This window comes from Mesoplodon bidens (assembly GCF_964165515.1).
Source record: "Mesoplodon bidens genome assembly, chromosome: 6".
NCBI classification, from domain to species: domain Eukaryota; kingdom Metazoa; phylum Chordata; class Mammalia; order Artiodactyla; family Ziphiidae; genus Mesoplodon; species Mesoplodon bidens.
The window spans coordinates 83,801,984-83,820,804 of record NC_138162.1 but is presented as its reverse complement, the minus strand read 5'-3'; the positions used below and the strand labels follow the sequence as shown (position 1 = coordinate 83,820,804).

Sequence of the window (18,821 nt, the reverse complement as noted above, 5' to 3'; positions counted from 1 at the left end):
CAGCTCCCTCCCAGAGGTGCAGGTCCCGTACTTATTCTTTTGTCTCTGTTTTTTCTTTTGCCCTACCCAGGTATGTGGGGAGTTTCTTGCCTTTTGGGAAGTCTGAGGCCTTCTGCCTGCATTCAGTAGGTGTTCCGTAGGAGTTGTTCCACATGTAGATGTATTTCTGATGTATTTGTGGGGAGGAAGGTGATCTTCACGTCTTACTCCTCCACCATCTTGAAGGTCTCCTATTTTGCTGATTTTTAACAGAGGCTGTAACCTCCAAATATATCTCCAAATTGTATTTCTAAGTGTAGATGATCAGATGACCAGGTTTTATTGCAAAGGCGATCCATGTTACTCACCTGTTGACAGAAATGACCTGACTCTTCTTTTTCTTTTATGTCTGAGGGGCATGATACCTTTCCCAGGTGCGGTGTGGCCAGCTCTTTGATTGACTTCTTTCAGCCAGGTTATGCCCTCTGCAGAAGAGAATGGCTTATTGCTCATGAGGCAGTTGCCAAACGGCTTCCCTTTTCTTAAGGAATGTATAGAAGTTACTACCGAAGAACAGACTTCACCTGAATCACGGCCATAGCAATTCCCAGTAACTTAACCTGTGGCTGTTGATGCCTGCTATGCCCTTGTGAGAGCCTTTTCTCAGGAAGAAAATGGAGAAATTTCTGTACCCCCTGAATGATAGTGCTGGGCTTTACAGGCCAGTTTTTCTCCTGTCCCTAATATAGTAATTTTATGTGGGATTCACATAGTATTGACAGGTCATGTGTCTCTCAGCTGTTTTCTATTGACCTTGTTAAATGTACACTGCTTTATTAGAGGCAGCTTTCCTTGGGGAAAATACAGGGGGAGCCTACCTCAGGGAAGCTCAGAATCAGTTTTGTCCTGCAGTGCATCATCAGTTAAAAGGATTTGAAAAACTGTTCTTAATAGTGCAATCATAATAAGGTTTCATAATATAATTGTACAGTAATCTACATTTCTGATTACTAATCCACTTGCATCTAACTTTGTGCATTGATTTTTGTTTGTTTGTTTTAGTTGGCAAGAAAACTGTCCTCTAATCCTTTTTGGAAGCTGACTCTCATAGAACTCTTTATGTAATTTTTCCCTTAATTGTTCGTCTTCTTCCTTTTGCTTTTATGTTTGTTCATAATCATCTTCATTTACTCATTTTTTTATCCATTCAACAGATCTTTATCAGTTGCCCATACTTTGCTATGCCCCAAAGAGAATATGTTCTGTGTACTAACATTGCTTACAGTCTAGTGAGGGAAACAGGAAATAAATATAGAATTACCCCAGATGGTGGGGATGCTAGGAAAGGGGAATACAGGGTTCTTTGAGAGAATGAAAAGGGAACTCCTCCTGTTTTTCTGGGGTGGTGTGCATGTGTCAAGGAAGCCATCTGAGAGTAGGGTGGCTAAGCTGAGATGGCAAAGATGAGTGAGGTGTTTGGTGTCTGGTGAGACAGAAGGATAAGACCACTGTAGGCGTGAGGAATAGCTTGTGGGAAGGCCAAGGGGGAATATGGTACATTTAGGAAAACTGAAAACATGCTTAGACAGATCTGATCACTGATACGTTTTATGCTTAGCATTAGGCGCCTGTTACATCCTCTGTGCCTGAATGCATTTTATTTGATCTCTCAGAAGAGGCTACCCTTATATTTCAGCCTGGAAGTATAGCATGCACAGCAGGAGAGCTTGTGAGAGCTGCTTACTCATCCCCTCTGCTGCGTTTCCCTTCCTAGTTGTTATCCCTCCCACCTCCTTCCACAGAGGTTTGGAGGTGAGTTACGATAAAGGAGGAGGAGGGGAAAGAGAGTGTCATAAAACCTTAGCACCGTCTTCAGTTGGCCTTTGGAAGAAAAGACTCTAGTGCTGATAATTTAGTTGATCAAGGTGTTATCCTGAAATCTCAAGGAGAAGTATCTTCTAGGACTAAAAGGACTTATAACTGAAAGGGAGGGCTACCTGAGAAAGAACTGAGAGAGAGAGAGAAGGAGAACTAAACCAGAGCTGCCTCCTCTGCCCTTATTCATCATTCGGGGCAACATGAACCCTTTCACAAAGGTCAACTTGTATTTTTCCTACTCTTGGAATATGTGATAAAGCTGTGGCAACTCAGTTTTCTCACTTGTAAACTGAATCCTAGTTACCCTTAGATTCTTTCTACTACGTCCTGTGATGGCTGCACCATCCTCATGTCAGAAATTCTAATATTTTAATTATGAAATAAAAGGATTATGTTTTAAGAATTTCAAAGATGAAGACAATTGTTTTAAATCACTATCACATTCTGGAGGACAATGTGATATTTCCTATTTGCATATCTATGGCGATCTCTACCTGTGGTTATTTTTGCTATAGTTTTATAAACTCATGGTTTCCTATGGTCCTTATCCTATAAATCCAACTTATTCTTGCTGTTGGTTGGCTCACGCTTATCTCAATATGATTTTACCAGTCTGTATGTGGCTGCATTGGCTGGGAAAAGAAAGCCAGCCATACACTATAATCTTGGGCAAAACGCAGAATGATTCTGGAGCTGCCTGATTTCCGTCTTTTCTTTTGGTTACATTGACTCTCTTATGAAAAGTATTTATTTTGGAAAAGAAGTTTTTAGAGAGATGATATATATAGGAAATGGTTAGAATGTAAAATTTAAAATGAATGAACATGCTTCTGGATCTTAACTTAAATTATGCAAATATGTGAAATGGTCCAGTAAATTAAAAGCCATAGCATTTATGAGAAAACCTCATTACACTTATTTCTAAAACTTTTTTTTAAATGGGTTTGCTGGCATAGTGATTTTTGCCAGTTTGAAGTATTTCTGCCTTACCTCAGACCTTCTAGAGAACGTTGGTAGACTAACCCTGAAAACCAGAGGAAGCCTTCCTGTGGTGACTTGTAATTCTCAGAAGGAACTTAAAGGGGGTGTGGGATCTTTTCAAAGTAAATATTTCCATTATATGAAGATGAACTTTTAAAGAGATCCTAGACATTTTCTTTCAAGTTTTGGCATTTCAGTTGCCCTGCTGTGTGCTTACTGCGACGTGGCAGGTATTTTCCACTATTTTATGTATATGTATATATGCGTATCTTCCAGTATATTAGAACTTCTTATGACACAAAGTTGGATCATCTGTTACATTTAATGTTGAAAGAGTGGAAGATGGAACTGCCAAAGCTGGTGATCTCTGTCCACGGGGGCATCCAAAACTTCAAGATGCCCTCCAAACTTAAAGAGATCTTCAGCCAAGGTTTGGTCAAAGCTGCAGAGACAACGGGAGCGTGGATAATAACTGAAGGCATTAATACCGGTAAGGCACATTCCCTGTTTCAGTCTGTTTTTTTTTTTTTTTCATTCCTTTTTTTAAACTGTGAATCAGGCAGTATAGCACCTAACCTCTGCTCTGCAGTGCTCCCAGTAGATGTGGTAGCGTGAGAAAGACTGGAAGTGTAGTGACTGGAAAAGAAATGCAGAAGAATCCTAGACCTTTCCTGGAATGTATTTTTACCATTGTTAAAATATGCTATTTTAATATAACTTTGGGTAAACGTCTGGCAAAGAAAATAGGTTTTCATGAGCTTTGGACTGTGGTGTGGTAGTGTGTGGGCATAGACGTGAGCTAAACTCACCACGGTCAGGTTCTCAGGAATTGGAAATCAGTGACATGTGCAACAACTGCATTGAGTTTATGGGGCATGAGGAGATAATTAACTACATAACTGGCATTTCACTCACTTGTTTCTGTCACTGACTCTTTCATACTTCTTGAAATCTGACATTCAAGAACTTCATTTTGTAGCCCCTGAACCTCTAACCCTACTCTTTTGCATCAATGTTTATGAACTGTATGCATGTTAGAGAATCATCTGGGGGCTTTGGAAAAATACAGATGCACAAGTTCTACCCCAGATTAATTAGAGTTTTTCAGGGTGAAGCTTCTGAAGGGTATCTAATGTGCAGCCAGGGTTGAGGATTACTGACTTCACAAACTCCTCTCTTACTAATCTGTTACTGATATGTTACAGTTCTGACACCAGTTCTCATGTGTGGGTTCTTTCCCAACACACTACAGTTCTCCAGCACCAGCTGAGTGTCTTACAGTTCAACTCAATTCTGAATTACTGTCTACCAGGAAATAGCGACGGATTCCACAGGTTAAGGGCTCAGTCCCACAATCTGACTGGCTGACTATAAATCAGAGGTTCCCACCATCCCCTCCCTGGGTTTGATGAATTTGCTAGAGCAGCTCACAGAATGCAGGAAACCAGTTTACTCACTAGATTATCAGTTTATTATAAAAGGATGTAACTCAGGAACAGGTAGATTGAAGAGATGCATAGGGCAAGGCATGTGGGAAGGGGCACAGAGCTTTCATGCCCTCCTCCCATTTCCACGTGTTTACCGACTTGGAAGCTCTCTGAACCCTGTTTGTTTGTTTGTTTTTTTGTGGAGGCCTCATTACATGGGCACGATTGATTAAGTCATTGGCTATTGATAATTGAACTCAATCTCCAGTTCCTCTCCCCTCCCCAATGGTTGAGGGTGAGACTGAAAATTCCTACCCTCTAATCACGTGGTTGGTTGGTTCCCTTGGCAACCAGCCCCCATCAGTAGGTCCAAAAGTCGCCTCATTAACATAACAGAAGGCACCTCTGTCACTCTCACCACTTAGGAAATTCCAAGGTTTTAAGGAGCTCTGTGTCACTAACAGACCATATATATATTATTATAAGTCACAATATCACACCTGTGGCTTTCCATCTTCCCTTTACTTCTTCCTCTTTTGATTTGGGATATCCTAGCCAATGTCCTATTAAGTTCTGCTTGACCTTTAGGATCTACATTAGATGCCAACATACACAGGAAGCATTCTTTATCTCAACTTGCTCTTGTTTCTTAATTTCTATAGCGTTTATTGCCTGTAGCACTTGTAGCACGTTTATGTTTTGCCTTACAGGTTAGGTTAGGATGAGTCTACCTGATTGTGAGGTAGAGGCTAGGGCCTATACATATGTCTAAGAACTGAGCAACAGGTACTAATGTAATGAATAATTTCTTTTGATTAAAAAGGAATGAAGGAAGCAAGTGATTGAAAAAACAAAATAAAAATAAAACCAAAGGATTCGTCTTGTCACTAATGGGTAACCTGGTAGTTCCTCTGGTACATTTCATTGAGATAATTACTGTTTCACATTCTTAGAAAAAAGCAAAGGTTGCAGAGTTCTAAGTCCAATGTGTAGTACTTATTTTATTTCCAGTAAAAAAAAGAGGGTGGATGGGGAAGTTTTGTAGAGTTCAGAAAAAGGTGAACTTGGGCATGGTTTTCTTCTTTGAATAACTAATTGTGTTACATGCTTTATTTTACTTATTGCTTTTTTAAGAAAAAAAATATTTTAGATTAGGGCCAGTTAAAGAACACAAATATAATAGTGTGAAGACTATTGAAATAGTTCATATGAACAAAAGAAATGAGAAATGAGATATACTTGGAGCTTCCTTAAACAATAATCAGGGTCTGACCTGATTCAGCCTCGGCTCCTTAGGTCCTGACTCCTCAAGAAGTGGTCCCTGCACCAGCAACATCAGCATCACCTAGGAGCTTGTTGGGAATGCAGATATCGGGCTCCTCAGACCAGTGGGATCAAAATCTGCATTTTGATGACATCCCCAGGTGATTCTTATGCACATTTAAATTCGAGAAGCTTTGCTTACCAGCTTCAACCTATGCTTGAGATGCTTCTCAGCTGTACTTGAACATTATTTGGCATGAATTTTTTACATTTATTTAAATTGAATGCCAGAAGCCTTTAAGAATCTATTGTGTATAAAGCATTTGGATAGATGCTGTGGATGAAAGATGAGTAAGATATGGACCCCGGGTTTAGTGATGGGGTGGGTAACTGTAACAAACAGAGAGTAAGCAACGAAGCAAAAATCGATGCTGAATGGGTCATAGTTGAGATACAAAGTGTTTGGGAGTAAAAGGAAGAGGAAGAGGAAAACAAATTCCGGTTCCAACTGAGGGAACCTGAGAAGAAAGCTTGGTGAAGGATATAGCACTTAATGTTGGCCCTGAGAGAAGGGTAGGAAAAAGCATTCTAGGCAGAGGTGGCAGTTCAGGGCAAGGTACACAGCTGGAGACTAAGGCATGTGTAGAAGGAGGTGATAAGGCTGCTAGCTGGATGTGCCATGTGGCAGAGGACAGGGACAACAAGGGAGACTGGAGGCAGATTGGGTGCCATGTTATTTGGGCTGAGGTTTTATTCTCTATGTAGCAGGGAGCCCTCAAAGGATTTTGAACAGAAGAATGAATAGGGAATGATATTGTCAGATCTGGTTTTACAGAGAGTCTTAGCAGATAATATGTATTAAGATCACATGTGGGCTGCTGACAGACAATCACCACCACATGCTGGTAACGCATGCCAAACCTATGGATCTGAATCTCTATTGGCATTGATGTGTGTTCTGTGGTCCAGAACCCCAATTTTAGAAAATGACTGAGAAAAGTGCAAAAGATGGCTGGAGAGGAGGATTCCAGAGAGAAGGAAATGATTTAGGTGCTATGCATTAGATGCATGCAATATGCAGGGCTTTTTTTTTTTTTTTTCCTGTGCTAATGACACATACAGAGTCAGACTGTACATAATGTAGTGTTTGTGATTAAAAGGCAAATTTTTTAAAATTAATTTTTATTGGAGTAGAGTCACTTCACAATGTTGTGTTGGTTTCTTGCTGTACAGCAAAGTGAATCAGTCATACGTATACATATATCCACTCTATTTTAGCTTTCCTTCCCATCTGGGTTGCCACAGAGCATTGAGTAGAGTTCCCTGTGCTATACAGTAGGTTCTCATCAGTTATCTATTTTATACAGTAGTGTATGTGTGTCAGTCCCAATCTCCCAATTCATCCCACCCACCACCTCCCGCCTTGGTAACCATAAGTTTGTCCTCTATGTCTGTGACTCTATTTCTGCTAAAAGGCAGATTAAGCCAATCTCAAAAGGCTACATATTGCATAATTCCAACTATATGACATTCTGGAAAAGGCAAAACTGTAGAGATAATAAAAAGATCAGTGGTTATCAAGGATTGGGTGACTGAGGGATGAATAGACAGAGCACAGAGGACTTTTAGGGCAGTGAAACTATTCTGTATGATGCTGTAATGGTGCATACATGTTATTATACATTTGTCCAAACCCATAGAATGTACACCACTAAGAGTGAACTCTAGTATAATGTAAACGGTGGACTTCGGATGATTATGATGTGTCAGTGTAGGTTCATCAGTTGTAACAAGTGTTCCACTTTGGTAGGGGATGTTGACAGTGGGGAGGTTGTAAGTGTGTAGGGAAGAGGGTATATGGGCAATCTCTATACCTTTGGCTCAATTTTGCTGTGAATCTAAAACTGCTCTAAAAAGTAAAGTCTATTTTTGTTCCTTTTTATGGCTGAGTAATATTCCATTGTATATATGTGCCACATCTTCTTTATCCATTCAAAATTGGGCCATTTGTAGAGACGTGGATGGATCTAGAGACTGTCATACAGAGTGAAGTAAGTCAGAAAGAGAAAAACAAATATCATATATTAATGCATACACATGGAACCTAGAAAAATGGTACAGATGAACCAGTGTGCAGGGCAGAAATAGAGACACAGATGTAGAGAACAAACTTATGGACACCAAGGGGGGAAAACGGCGGGGTGGTGGTGGTGGTGTGATGAACTGGGCGATTGGGATTGACATGTATACACGGATGTGTATAAAATAGATAGCTAATAAGAACCTGCTGTATAAAAAAATAATAAAATTAAATTTTTTTAAAAAGTAAAGTCTATTGAAAAAAGAAAAGTCAGATCCTGGATTGGAATCCAAACTGTACAGACTACCAGCTCTATAACCTTGGGCAAATTATTTAACTTCCTTGTGCCTCAATTTTTGCCTATAAAATAGACTAAAAAAATTCCTACTTAAAGTGTAAATGCATGTAAAACTTAAAAAAGCACCTGGTGTGTAGTTAAGAGTTCAGTGTTGGCTATTATTGTTATTATTATTAGTCCCAGAAAGGCAAACATTAATGTGTTAGTTCTGGAATATTTATGAATATAAAGCTGTTAAATTAATTTGCCTCAGTGAAGCAAGGATCTTCAAGATGTTTTACTGGAACAGTCAAGAAGTTTAGAGAAAAAGTACTTAGAACATTCATGATGTCAGGGGTGGGTTTACAGGATGTTCTGGTCAGGCAACAATACGGGCAGAACTGAGGCTGTAAGCAGAAATTTCTCAAAGGGAGAGGAGAATTGTTCGGGTAGAAAGGTTAGTGATAGGAGAAGGAGGTGTCAAGAGGGAGTAGAGCAAGTCAAAGTATCAGAAATTAATTCCACTGCGCCAGCAACTTTCCCTGATAACGGTCTTTTGCATATGCTTGCCTCCTTGTCTCTTTCCGGCAGTCGCAGTGTTTTGCATGATTTGTGAGTTAAAGTTTGACTTCTAAACTGATTGTTCATAGGTGTGTCCAAACATGTTGGGGATGCCCTGAAAGCCCATTCCTCACAGTCCTTGAGAAAAATCTGGACAGTTGGAATCCCTCCTTGGGGTATCATTGAGAACCGGAAAGATCTCATTGGAAGAGATGTAAGTAGACAATCCTTTCACAACAAAAGGAGATAAACATGTATCCAGTTGCCAGCTTAGCACTATATCTGGATATCTAGTAGACACCTTGAATGTAATATACCCCAAATAAACTCCTGACTTCCTGCTGCCTCCCTTACCCTATCTTAGAAAGTGACAGTCTTGCCCAGCAGTTCTCAAGCCCAAACCCTGAACTTATCCTGGAATGATCTCCGTCTCGTGCCTCAAACCCGATCCACCAGTAAATTATCATCTTAGTTTCACTTTAAAAATATATCTGGGGGCTTCACTGGTGGCGCAGTGGTTAAGAATACGCCTGCCAATGCAGGGGACATGGGTTCGAGCCCTGGTCCGGGAGGATCACACATGCTGTGGAGCAACTAAGCCCGTGCGCCACAACTACTGAGCCTGCACTCTAGAGCCCGCGAGCCACAACTACTGAGCCTGTGTGGCACAACTACTGAAGCCCGTGTGCCTAGAGCCCGTGCTCCGCAACAAGAAAAGCCACTACAATGAGAAGAAGCCTGCACACCGCAGCGAAGAGTAGCCCCGCTCACCGCAACTAGAGAAAGCCCACACGCAGCAACGAAGGCCTAACACAGCCAAAAATAAAAATAAATAAAATAAATAAATTTATTTAAAAATATATATATATCTATCCGGAATCTGACCTCTTCTTATTACCTCCACTGTTACTGAGCAGGTTTAAGCCACTATTTTCTGTCACCTGGATGATTGTAATAGCCTTCCCTACTCTCATCCATGTCTCTTATTAAGGTCTGATCCCAACACAGTAGCAAGAATGATTCTAAAGGGACGGACTTGTCTAAGTTTGTTTATAAGACTAATGTATATTCTTGGTAGGTATCTCAAGTATTACAAAAGGTATGAAGAAGAAAGATAACCACTGTTAATATTTCGGTGTGTATCATTCCAGAATTTTTTTCTATGTATGCGTACGTATGTATAGTAAAAAAGTTTGTGTGTTAAAAAAGTAACAACAGAAACCTATTGTTGTGCATCTGTTTTTCAGCTTAACTATTTAACATAATTAATTCTCTATGTCAGTTAATATAGACATGCTTATGGTTTGTTTTAACTTTCATTTTGGAAAATTTCGAAGACATTAAAGAGTAGAGAGATTAGAATAATCATCTCCTTCATACCCTTCTCCCGGTTTCAACAGTTATGAACTCATAGCCAATTTTGTTTAGTTTAGTCCCTCATCCATTCTCCATCTCCTCCCTCCATTATTTTGAAGTAAATTCCAGACATCAAATAATTTCATTGGTAAATAGTTTAGTAGTTATTTCTAAAGTATATGGACAATTAAAAAATATAACCACATTGCCATATTTGTACCTAAAAAATTCACAGTAATTTCTGAATATCATCAAATATCCAGTCTGTGTTCAAGTTTCTGATTATCTCAATATTTCAGTTGTTTGATTTCATTATCCAGAAAATTTCCCTACATTGTGATGGGTTGATTTGTCTCTTTGGTCACTTAGTTTTTTTCCTTGAGTCGCTTTTGATCTCTGGATTTTCCCTCCATCTCCTTTTCTGTTTTCTGTTTGTTTGTTTCAGTGTATTTGTTGAAGAAACTGGGTCATTCCAAAAGAGTTTCCCACAGTTTGGATTTTGAAGATTTAAGCTCTTGTAGTAGCATTTAGCCTATTTCTCTGTCTTTTGTCTTTCTTGTAAATTGGTAGTTTGATCCAAAGGTATGATCAGACTCAGGTTCTTTTTGTACAGGTTTATGCCCTAGGAGGAGATGTGTCCTTCCCTTGTGACATAACATCCTCTCTCTTTTTATGATGTCATTGCCTAGATTTATTATTTCAACAGGGTTGCAAAAATGCTAATATTTAATTATAGTGTTCTTTCTTCCTTTATTAGCTTAAATACTCTATAAAGAGAAACATTTTCTCCTCAATTGCTTGGTTTACCTTGTGGTACAGTTGTATGGGAAAGGGTAGAATAAATATTTGATTCTTTTTCTTTATTTGCCAGTTTTCAAAGCATTGAGTTGGTTATCTACCATCCCCCAAGGTGAACAGTGAGTTTTTTTTTTTTCTGATTCATGAAGTTAAACATATTTGGTATATTTTAATCCATTATTCTAATATATAGTTACTATTCTTTATCATGCTCATATTGTCCCATTGTGGCCAGTGGAGCCTTTCAAGTTGTCTCCTGAGTCCTTTCAACACAATTCTAGTCATTTATCATTGCTTCCTTGTGTTTTAGTATGAAAAAAAATGTTCTTGGCTCATTATATCTAATTTTTGCTCCTAGAGAAATGGCTGGTTGCTTTTAGTGGGAAATAGTATTAAGAGACCACATTCTGAGAGCCAAGGGTGCGTTTTTATTTTTCATGCCTGATAAAGTTCTATTGTACTAAAGTACCATAATTTATTTAACCATCCCTCTATACTGTCCATTTATGTTTTCTATTTTTAACTTTTACGAAAAATGATATTAATTGTGATAAGACACATATATTTTTGAAACTAGCTGAAAACGTTTATTTCCTTAGAAGTTACTCTCAAAGTAGAATGTTTGGACCAGTTGGTATATAACTTTTAAAATGTGACTAATTGTCTTCCAGAAAGGTGGTAACAATTTACATTCCTACCAACAGGGTATGAGGGTGCCCATTTCCCTGTACCATTTCCAGCTTTGGGTATTCTGGCTTTTTTTAAACTTTGCCATTCTGATAGGTATAAAATAACACCTAATTTTTCTTATGTACGTTTCTCTGATTACTAGTGAGATTCAACATCTTTCCATGTTTTTATGCATTTTTAAGCATAGTTTTTATATTTTGAAAGACCTTTGGTATTACAATTCATTCTATTAACATTTTTGTTTGCCATGTGTGCTGCATTTCCTAGATTTTAATTTATCATTTATGAACATCTTTCCATGTGTAAAAAATATGTGTTAAATCTATCAATCATTTTCTTTTTGGTTTCTGGCCTCAGTGTCATGCTTAGGGATTATAAAGGTAACTTTTAAATACTAATGTTTGTAACGTTTGTAGTGCTTTTTACATCCATTATTTCTTCTTCTTCTTTTTTTTAAATTTCTTTCTTTCTTGTTTTTTTTTTTTGGCTGTGTTGGGTCTTCGTTGCTGCATGCGGACTTTCTCTAGTTGTGGCGAGTGGGGCTACTCTTTGTTGCCGTGCATGGGCTTCTCATTGCGGTGGCTTCAGAGCCACCCGTGCGGAGCACGGGCTCTAGGTGTGCAGGCTTCAGTAGTTGTGGCGCACGGGCTGAGTTGCTCCACAGCATGTGGGATCTTCCCAGACCAGGGCTTAAACCTGTGTCCCCTGCATTGGCAGGCGGATTCTTAACCACTGCGCCACCAGGGAAACCCCCATTATTTATTTAAAGCCTCACAGCAACCGTCTGCTGTAGGAATTATTATCATCACTTATACATGAGGAAAATAAGCCTGAGAAAGGAAGCAGATGTTACCCAGAGTTAAAGTTAGAAAGTAGAAGAGCCTAGCCTTAAACTTGGGCCCTTTGACTCCAAACACAGTTGGCCTTCCCTATTTGTGGATTCCGCATCTGAGGAGTCAACTGACAGTGGATCCTAAGGATTCAGCCGACCACGGATCCAGGGGATACTGAGGGCCGACTATACTGCACCATTTTATATAAGAGACTAGAGCATCCGTGGATTGTGGTATCTGCGAGTGGTCCTGGAACTAATCCCCCACAGGTACCAATGACTGTACTGTTCTCTCCTCTCTAAAAACAAATGAGAATTGGAGTAGCTTATAGAAGAATCAGCAAATATTAATGAAGATCTGGATATTTTATATTGAATGAATGCATCTCCATTTACTTTTCACTTCATTTGGAATACGAGAAAAAAAAGTCAGTGTCCAAATACTATTCTGTAATAGATCTATTAAAAGGCATAGTTTCTGGATAGTGATGCAGTGTATGTACCAATGCAGATCCTTGAACTGTTTTTTAATGATCTGAGACAAGGTAAGTACAGAAATTGAAAATAAATATATGGAACCATTTTTAGCTAGGTGACGGTGCTGTGACATCCAAGCATATGGTAAGCATGCTTATCTTGCTGTGTGTGTGAGTGTTGTTGAACTTGTGGGTCTCATGTAGTACAAGCCGCATACTAGTCATGCGTTAGGGGACTACCTATCTGTCCATAAAAAAATAAGAAATAAGAAAACTCAAATTGATTCTTCACTGCAGATAGCTTGAGAAGCACTGCTCTTGGTAGCAAGTACTACTTTTTGACCTGGACAGGAACTCTGTAGTACATAAACAGGCCTTTGGAGCAGTCGGCCTGGCAAGGATCTCAAGCTCTGACCGTCTCTTGTCCTCGCTGTCTCGCAGGTGGTGTGCCTGTACCAGACTCTGGGCAACCCCCTCAGCAAACTCACCACACTCAACTGCATGCACTCCCACTTCATCCTGTCTGATGATGGCACCGTGGGCAAGTATGGCAATGAGATGAAGCTCAGGAGGAATCTGGAAAAGTACCTCTCTCTGCAGAAAATACACAGCCGTGAGTACCACAGGGGCTCAACCAACAGGTCCTGGCTGGGGGCCTTGCTGTGGAGCAAGGTGCTCCATTGCCATCTGTACAGGGTAGAGAGGTCCAAGCTGGCCCATGCCTTAAGTTAACACCTGTGAAACCTCAGTGAGAAGAAAGCAGGGTATGAAATTGTGGGTGACAGAAGAGAGGAAGGGATCTTGCGGGACAGCAGAGGGGAGGTGTCAGAGTGGAGACTTTAGCAGAGTCTCTGGGAGTCCTTAGGCTTGGATGGATAGAGGGAAAAAGTAGAGAAAGAATTGATTTGGGAATGTGGATGGCTGAAAAGCCAAGAAGAGACTAGCCTGAGAAGAGCGGGCTATGAGCCTTGATAGTCAGGGAAGATGCCATTTCTATGTGGGTGTGGTGGCTTCAGTCAGGGAAGGGGTTGAAATCAGGACTTTTAGAAATAGGGACCTTTGAAGGTTTGTTGTGACATGCTGGCAGTGGTGCTTTGGTAGTGGCTAAGGAGGAGGAGTTGGGGGCAAAATCAGTGAGTGTCCTTGGGTGGAGAGGTGGGAATCCTTAAAGGGAGGAAGAGGGCTGGATGCTGCCTGGAGAAATGGAGACTCTGTCTCCAGGGCAGCAGAAGGTGGCCCCTGCCTCTTTAGGTGAGTTAACTCTTCCACAGACTACTCCTGCCCTTTAAGTGGAGATGCCAGGGAATAGGAAGATTCTCAGGAGGCTCGGTCTTCTTCAGACCTTTGACTTTGGGCTGGAAAATGCTGAACATCCTTTGAGTTTTTGGCCCAGATTCCCTGAAGCAGCAGATGTAGTGAGGTCAGATGGATCAAAGCCCTATTTACTGCCTGTGACCTTGGGCAATGAAATTAACGACTGTCAAATTGTTCTCTTAATACAAGACAGAAGAAACTGTCTACCTGTAACTTTTGTTGTGAGAATTAGAGAAGATAAAATATGTTAGGTGTGCTCAGAATAGTATTGGGTACATAACAGGTTCTCAACAAATGTGTTTCTTTGTTTCCTTTTATTCTCCTTTGGTACAGGGGGTCGTCTGCTGGTTGGGGTGGGGGTAGAAGAGGGACTCTGGGAATTGTTGCCAGTCATTTAGAGCTTAGTGTGAATGAAGTTTGGAGGCTCATTTAGGTCAGGAAGGGGGAGAGAGGAGCAGGTATGTGGCCCTCTACAGGGTGGGGGTGGCTAGTGGGGAGGGAGACCCACAGAGAAGCGGAGAAGGAGGGCAGGTCAGAGATTGCCCTGAAGGAGAATCCCTGAAGCGAGGGCCCTGCAGGGCTCTGAAATGTCCATTACCTGAAATGTCCTGTTGCCTCTGATGACCTGGGCTCACCACCTGTGCTCAGGGATTCTGTGCAGCACTACGATATGTGTCCCAGGAGAGCAAAGTCTTTCTTAGTCTTTCTTATTTCCTGCTGATTCTCCATTTGTGAAAACAGCCCTGATGAATGAAAAGAGCCCCGAGCTTGCATATCGCCATATGCCATTCTATATTTCTACTTTCAAAGTCCTTAAAATTTAGGATTTATTTGGAGAGTTTTGCTGTCCATGGAGAGAGAATGTAGAGTCAATTTCAGTAGATTGGTAATATTTATTACTCTATGGAGAACTGACAGGAAAACAGCAAAAACAATAAACCACTTACACACGCACACACACATACACACAAGCATGCATGCACACACACAAGAAAGAAAGAAGGAAGGGAGGAAGGAAGGAAAGAAGAAAGGAAGAATAAAAGAGAGAAAGGAAAGACAAATGAAAACAGACCCCACCAAGCCCAAAATTCTTACATATCAAAGCTGATCTTTATACCTCCTGTGCTCACTAGGGAGGCTTTCTGCCATATTTGTGTTTGTCTTTGATGTGGTTATAAATGGATTTACTTGGATGGAATGACAATAATTAAATATTTTTTTGATTTCTTTCATTTCTTTTCAACCGGGCTTCTTGGAGTCCCTGGCAAATCCTTGATGTTTGCAGAAAGCACTTACCAAAAACAAGAAAAAAAAAAGGATGACTTCATAAAGTTGCTGTAGAAATCCCTTTGAAATGTGGCCAATGTCAGTTCCTGTTCTGTAAGCCTCTGAGGATGGAAAGAATAGGATCAGCTCTGTATGTCTTCATAATCCAAGTCTTGATGGAGAAGAGAGCCCTTTCCTGGGAGGCCTATTCTAAGAGCCTTTCATTGGAGCTGTAATGTTGTATTCCTGCCTAAACTGGGAGCCAGGAGTAGAGGCAGCTCTCTCATGAGATTTGTCAGCAAAGAGCTTCACGATTTTTTAAAAACAAATTTAATTAGTAGCATCAGTAAGATCCTTTTTGTAGAAAACAATCATAAATATATTTATATTTATTTTTGTGAGGATTAGTTATTGCTTTAAAAAAGATGTATCTAACAGAAATTGAATTATTTTCCCCTCTTCTGCAGAATACCCTTACTGGTTTCTTTTTCTGATGATAAAAGTGTTACATACTCTCATATTCAGATAAAGAAAGAAAACACAGAAGAGAAGGAAGGGATAGCTTTCTGTAATCTTACTATAAAAAATAACCATTGTTAACTTTTTCACCTGTATGCTTTCAGAAATTTTCTATGTACACACAGAGCAACATTTAAAAATGAACACTGGGATCATATAATATCTTTTGTAGCCTTCCCTCCTCTTCCACTAAACATGGATGTATTTCCATATCAGTAAGCATAATTGAGCACATATCTAATGACTGCATAGTATATCATTATATAGGATATGAGATTCTCTTAAAAATTTTTTTTTTCCATCCGTTTCAATAATTCTATAATTAGTGACATTTTCATCTAAATTTTCTTCTATTACTTTTATGCCTTAATAAACCATCGTCACCATTTCTTTTAGCTTTTATAGGACAATGTTGTTAAAAGAACCCTATGACTATCAATTGGTGTATCTTACGTCTGATTTTGTGATAGGGAGAAAATAATAAGGAAGTGGAGATATGTGGAAAAGGAAAGAGGTATAATGTCAAAGCCATTAAATAGACTGAATGAGATATTTGGGTGCCTGCTAAGAGGCCCACCCTTAACATTAGTGCAGTCAGGACAAAGGTTACACATGGAAACCCACATAATATTTGTTTAAATATTTAAAAGCTTTAAATCAAGCTAACCAGCAAAAACAACAAGAGAATAATGTTCAATCCTTTTACTTTTGTACATGTAGCAGGAAGACCAGGTTTGAGGTCAGAGTCCTGGATTTTTGGGAGTACTGAGCCAGAACGTGGAGATGAAACAGAACTAGCATCTTGGCCCCTGGCCTACAGGTCACTCTCTGCTTCTCTTCCCACCTTTGGCTCAATCTCACGATGTCCAGTCTTCACACACGTTGTCAACTGGACACCCCAGCCTGTATGTCCAAGCTCTATCCACTTCTCTTCTACTCCCCAAAGCTGCCTCTGACTTTGACAAGTATATTCCTGGGGCAGAGGTTCAAGCAGCCCCTGGAAGCAAGAATTTTGGGGTCCTGGGCAATCTAGTAAGTAGGAGAGGGAGCACAGGCTTTCCTTGGACCTTGACCCTATAGACTCCTCACTGTGAGGGGAAGGACATGGCCAGAGGAGGGCGCTGTAGAACATGGGGCCCAGAGTAAAGTCCTCTGTCGCTCAGGTGTGAGCATGGTGTTGCCTGCCAATTTTCCTTCTCTTGGAAAAAAAAAAAATTGATTTAAATATATCAATACACATGTGGTGTAAAAATTAAATCAAGTAATAAATCTATAGAATAAACAGTCAACATTTCCCCAAATCCTCCCCTCTCTTCTTTACTATTAATAATTTGATATATATCCTTCCAGAGTTTTCTGGTTATTTATGTAACATGTTATAGATATGTGCATATGTATATATAAAATATATACCCATATATGTGGTTTTAAATTTTTAAATAGGATTTTAAATAGGATCATACTGGGCATATCATTCTGTAACTTTGTTAACTTAATATCTTTTTAAAAAGAATGACTCCATGGTCTTTCCTTTTTTTGTCTTCCTCACTTTAATAAAGTAATATGTAGTCTTATAAGAAAGCCAAATAGTGAAAAATGGAATAAATTGAAATATAAAAGTCTTTGAGGTTTACCCATCCCATCTTGTTCTTAGAAATAACCACTATTCAAAGTTGATTGAACTGGCAAAAGTTTGATCATTTTTGGAGATGAGTGATGGACACATTGGGATCCATTATATCATTCTGTTTTCTTTTAGATATGTTGGAAAATTTCCAAGATTAAAAGTTAGTTTCTTGAAGACTACTACTTATTATTATTTTTTAATTACCAAAAGCCTTTAGGTAACTTTTTAACTGGGAGAAGATGCTCTCACCATATTTGTGTTACTTTTATTTAAAGTCCAAGCTTCTGGCTTGGCCTTGAACTAAGCAAGCCTGAGTCAAAGAAGAGAGAATGGCTAGTGCAAGTAACAGATGTATGTGGTAATTGAAAGACTGGTGTCTGGTAATCAGAATTGCTGATGGGGTTCCTTTGTAACAATTTGATATTGTTTGTCATCTGAAATAGGCTCAAGACAAGGAGTGCCCGTGGTGGGGCTGGTGGTGGAAGGTGGTCCCAATGTCATCCTCTCAGTGTGGGAGATTGTGAAAGACAAAGATCCAGTGGTGGTGTGTGAAGGCACAGGCAGGGCTGCCGACCTCTTGGCCTTCACCCACAAACACTTTGCAGATGAAGGGTGAGTTGTTGAGTCTTCATTTCTGAAAGTATGCTCTTTATTCTTCCATTTAGTTCTTTAATTTCTGCTTTCATGTAGGCCGGATATCCTTAGAGGACAGAGACTGGAATTCTCTGGATATCTTAGAGGACAGAGGTTGAGACTGGAATTCATTTTTCAGTGGTTTTTGTATTTATTAAGCAACACCAAAATGCCCTCCAGTGATGCAAGTTGCTATTAGCTTAGCTGAAGAATGTCCGGCCTCTAACAAGGACCTTGAGCCCTGTCTGAGCTTAGGAAAAACGGATTTCCAGGGGGAGTGAGGGAGGAGACCACTGTGGCCCCAGATCACCTTTAAATTCAATTGCTGTTAGTAAAAATGGCAGAAATTGGGGAAATCAACATCCTGACATTTTTGTCGCATATGTTGTACTTAGTTGAAGTTTTAACTCTTTCTCCTTTTTAAACAAGATGGTAGTTTTTCTCTATCCATCCCTATACACATTGTGATTCTTCCAATTTCAAAAGCGTGATATTTCTGCCAGGTGAGTAAATACAGTGCATACAAACTGAAAGGTGGACCCCACTCATTTACTTAATAAATATTCATTCACTGCTTATTATTTCTCTCTGACAACTCTTCTCTTATAGTTTCTCTCCCCTTTCAGCCCTGCTTCCACCCCGTACCCCCTTCCTCTTCTATTACACCTCTCTCTTTTGTTTTGCAGTGTCAGATTCTTTAAGAATATTATGCCCGTAATTTCTGGAGATTCACAGCCCCTTGGAAATCTATCGGCTCGAGAACCCTGCCCCAAGTGCATTCTTCCCAGGAGCATGGCAGATCAGTCCATTCTCTCTTTCAATTCAGCCTTCTCCTGGTGCTGCTGCTTCACTTTCCTTCCCATT

The 18,821-nt window shown here is 39.8% G+C and overlaps 1 protein-coding gene across 1 annotated transcript in view; it reads left to right on the top strand.

Annotated features, from left to right (window-relative positions):
* TRPM6 (transient receptor potential cation channel subfamily M member 6) overlaps positions 1-18,821 on the top strand; it is a 139,678-nt gene that overhangs the window by 37,658 nt on the left and 83,199 nt on the right. Inside the window, 4 exon segments of the mRNA XM_081236652.1 lie at positions 3,115-3,328; positions 8,536-8,660; positions 13,040-13,211; positions 17,768-17,936. Coding sequence (XP_081092778.1) covers positions 3,115-3,328; positions 8,536-8,660; positions 13,040-13,211; positions 17,768-17,936 — 680 coding nt within the window.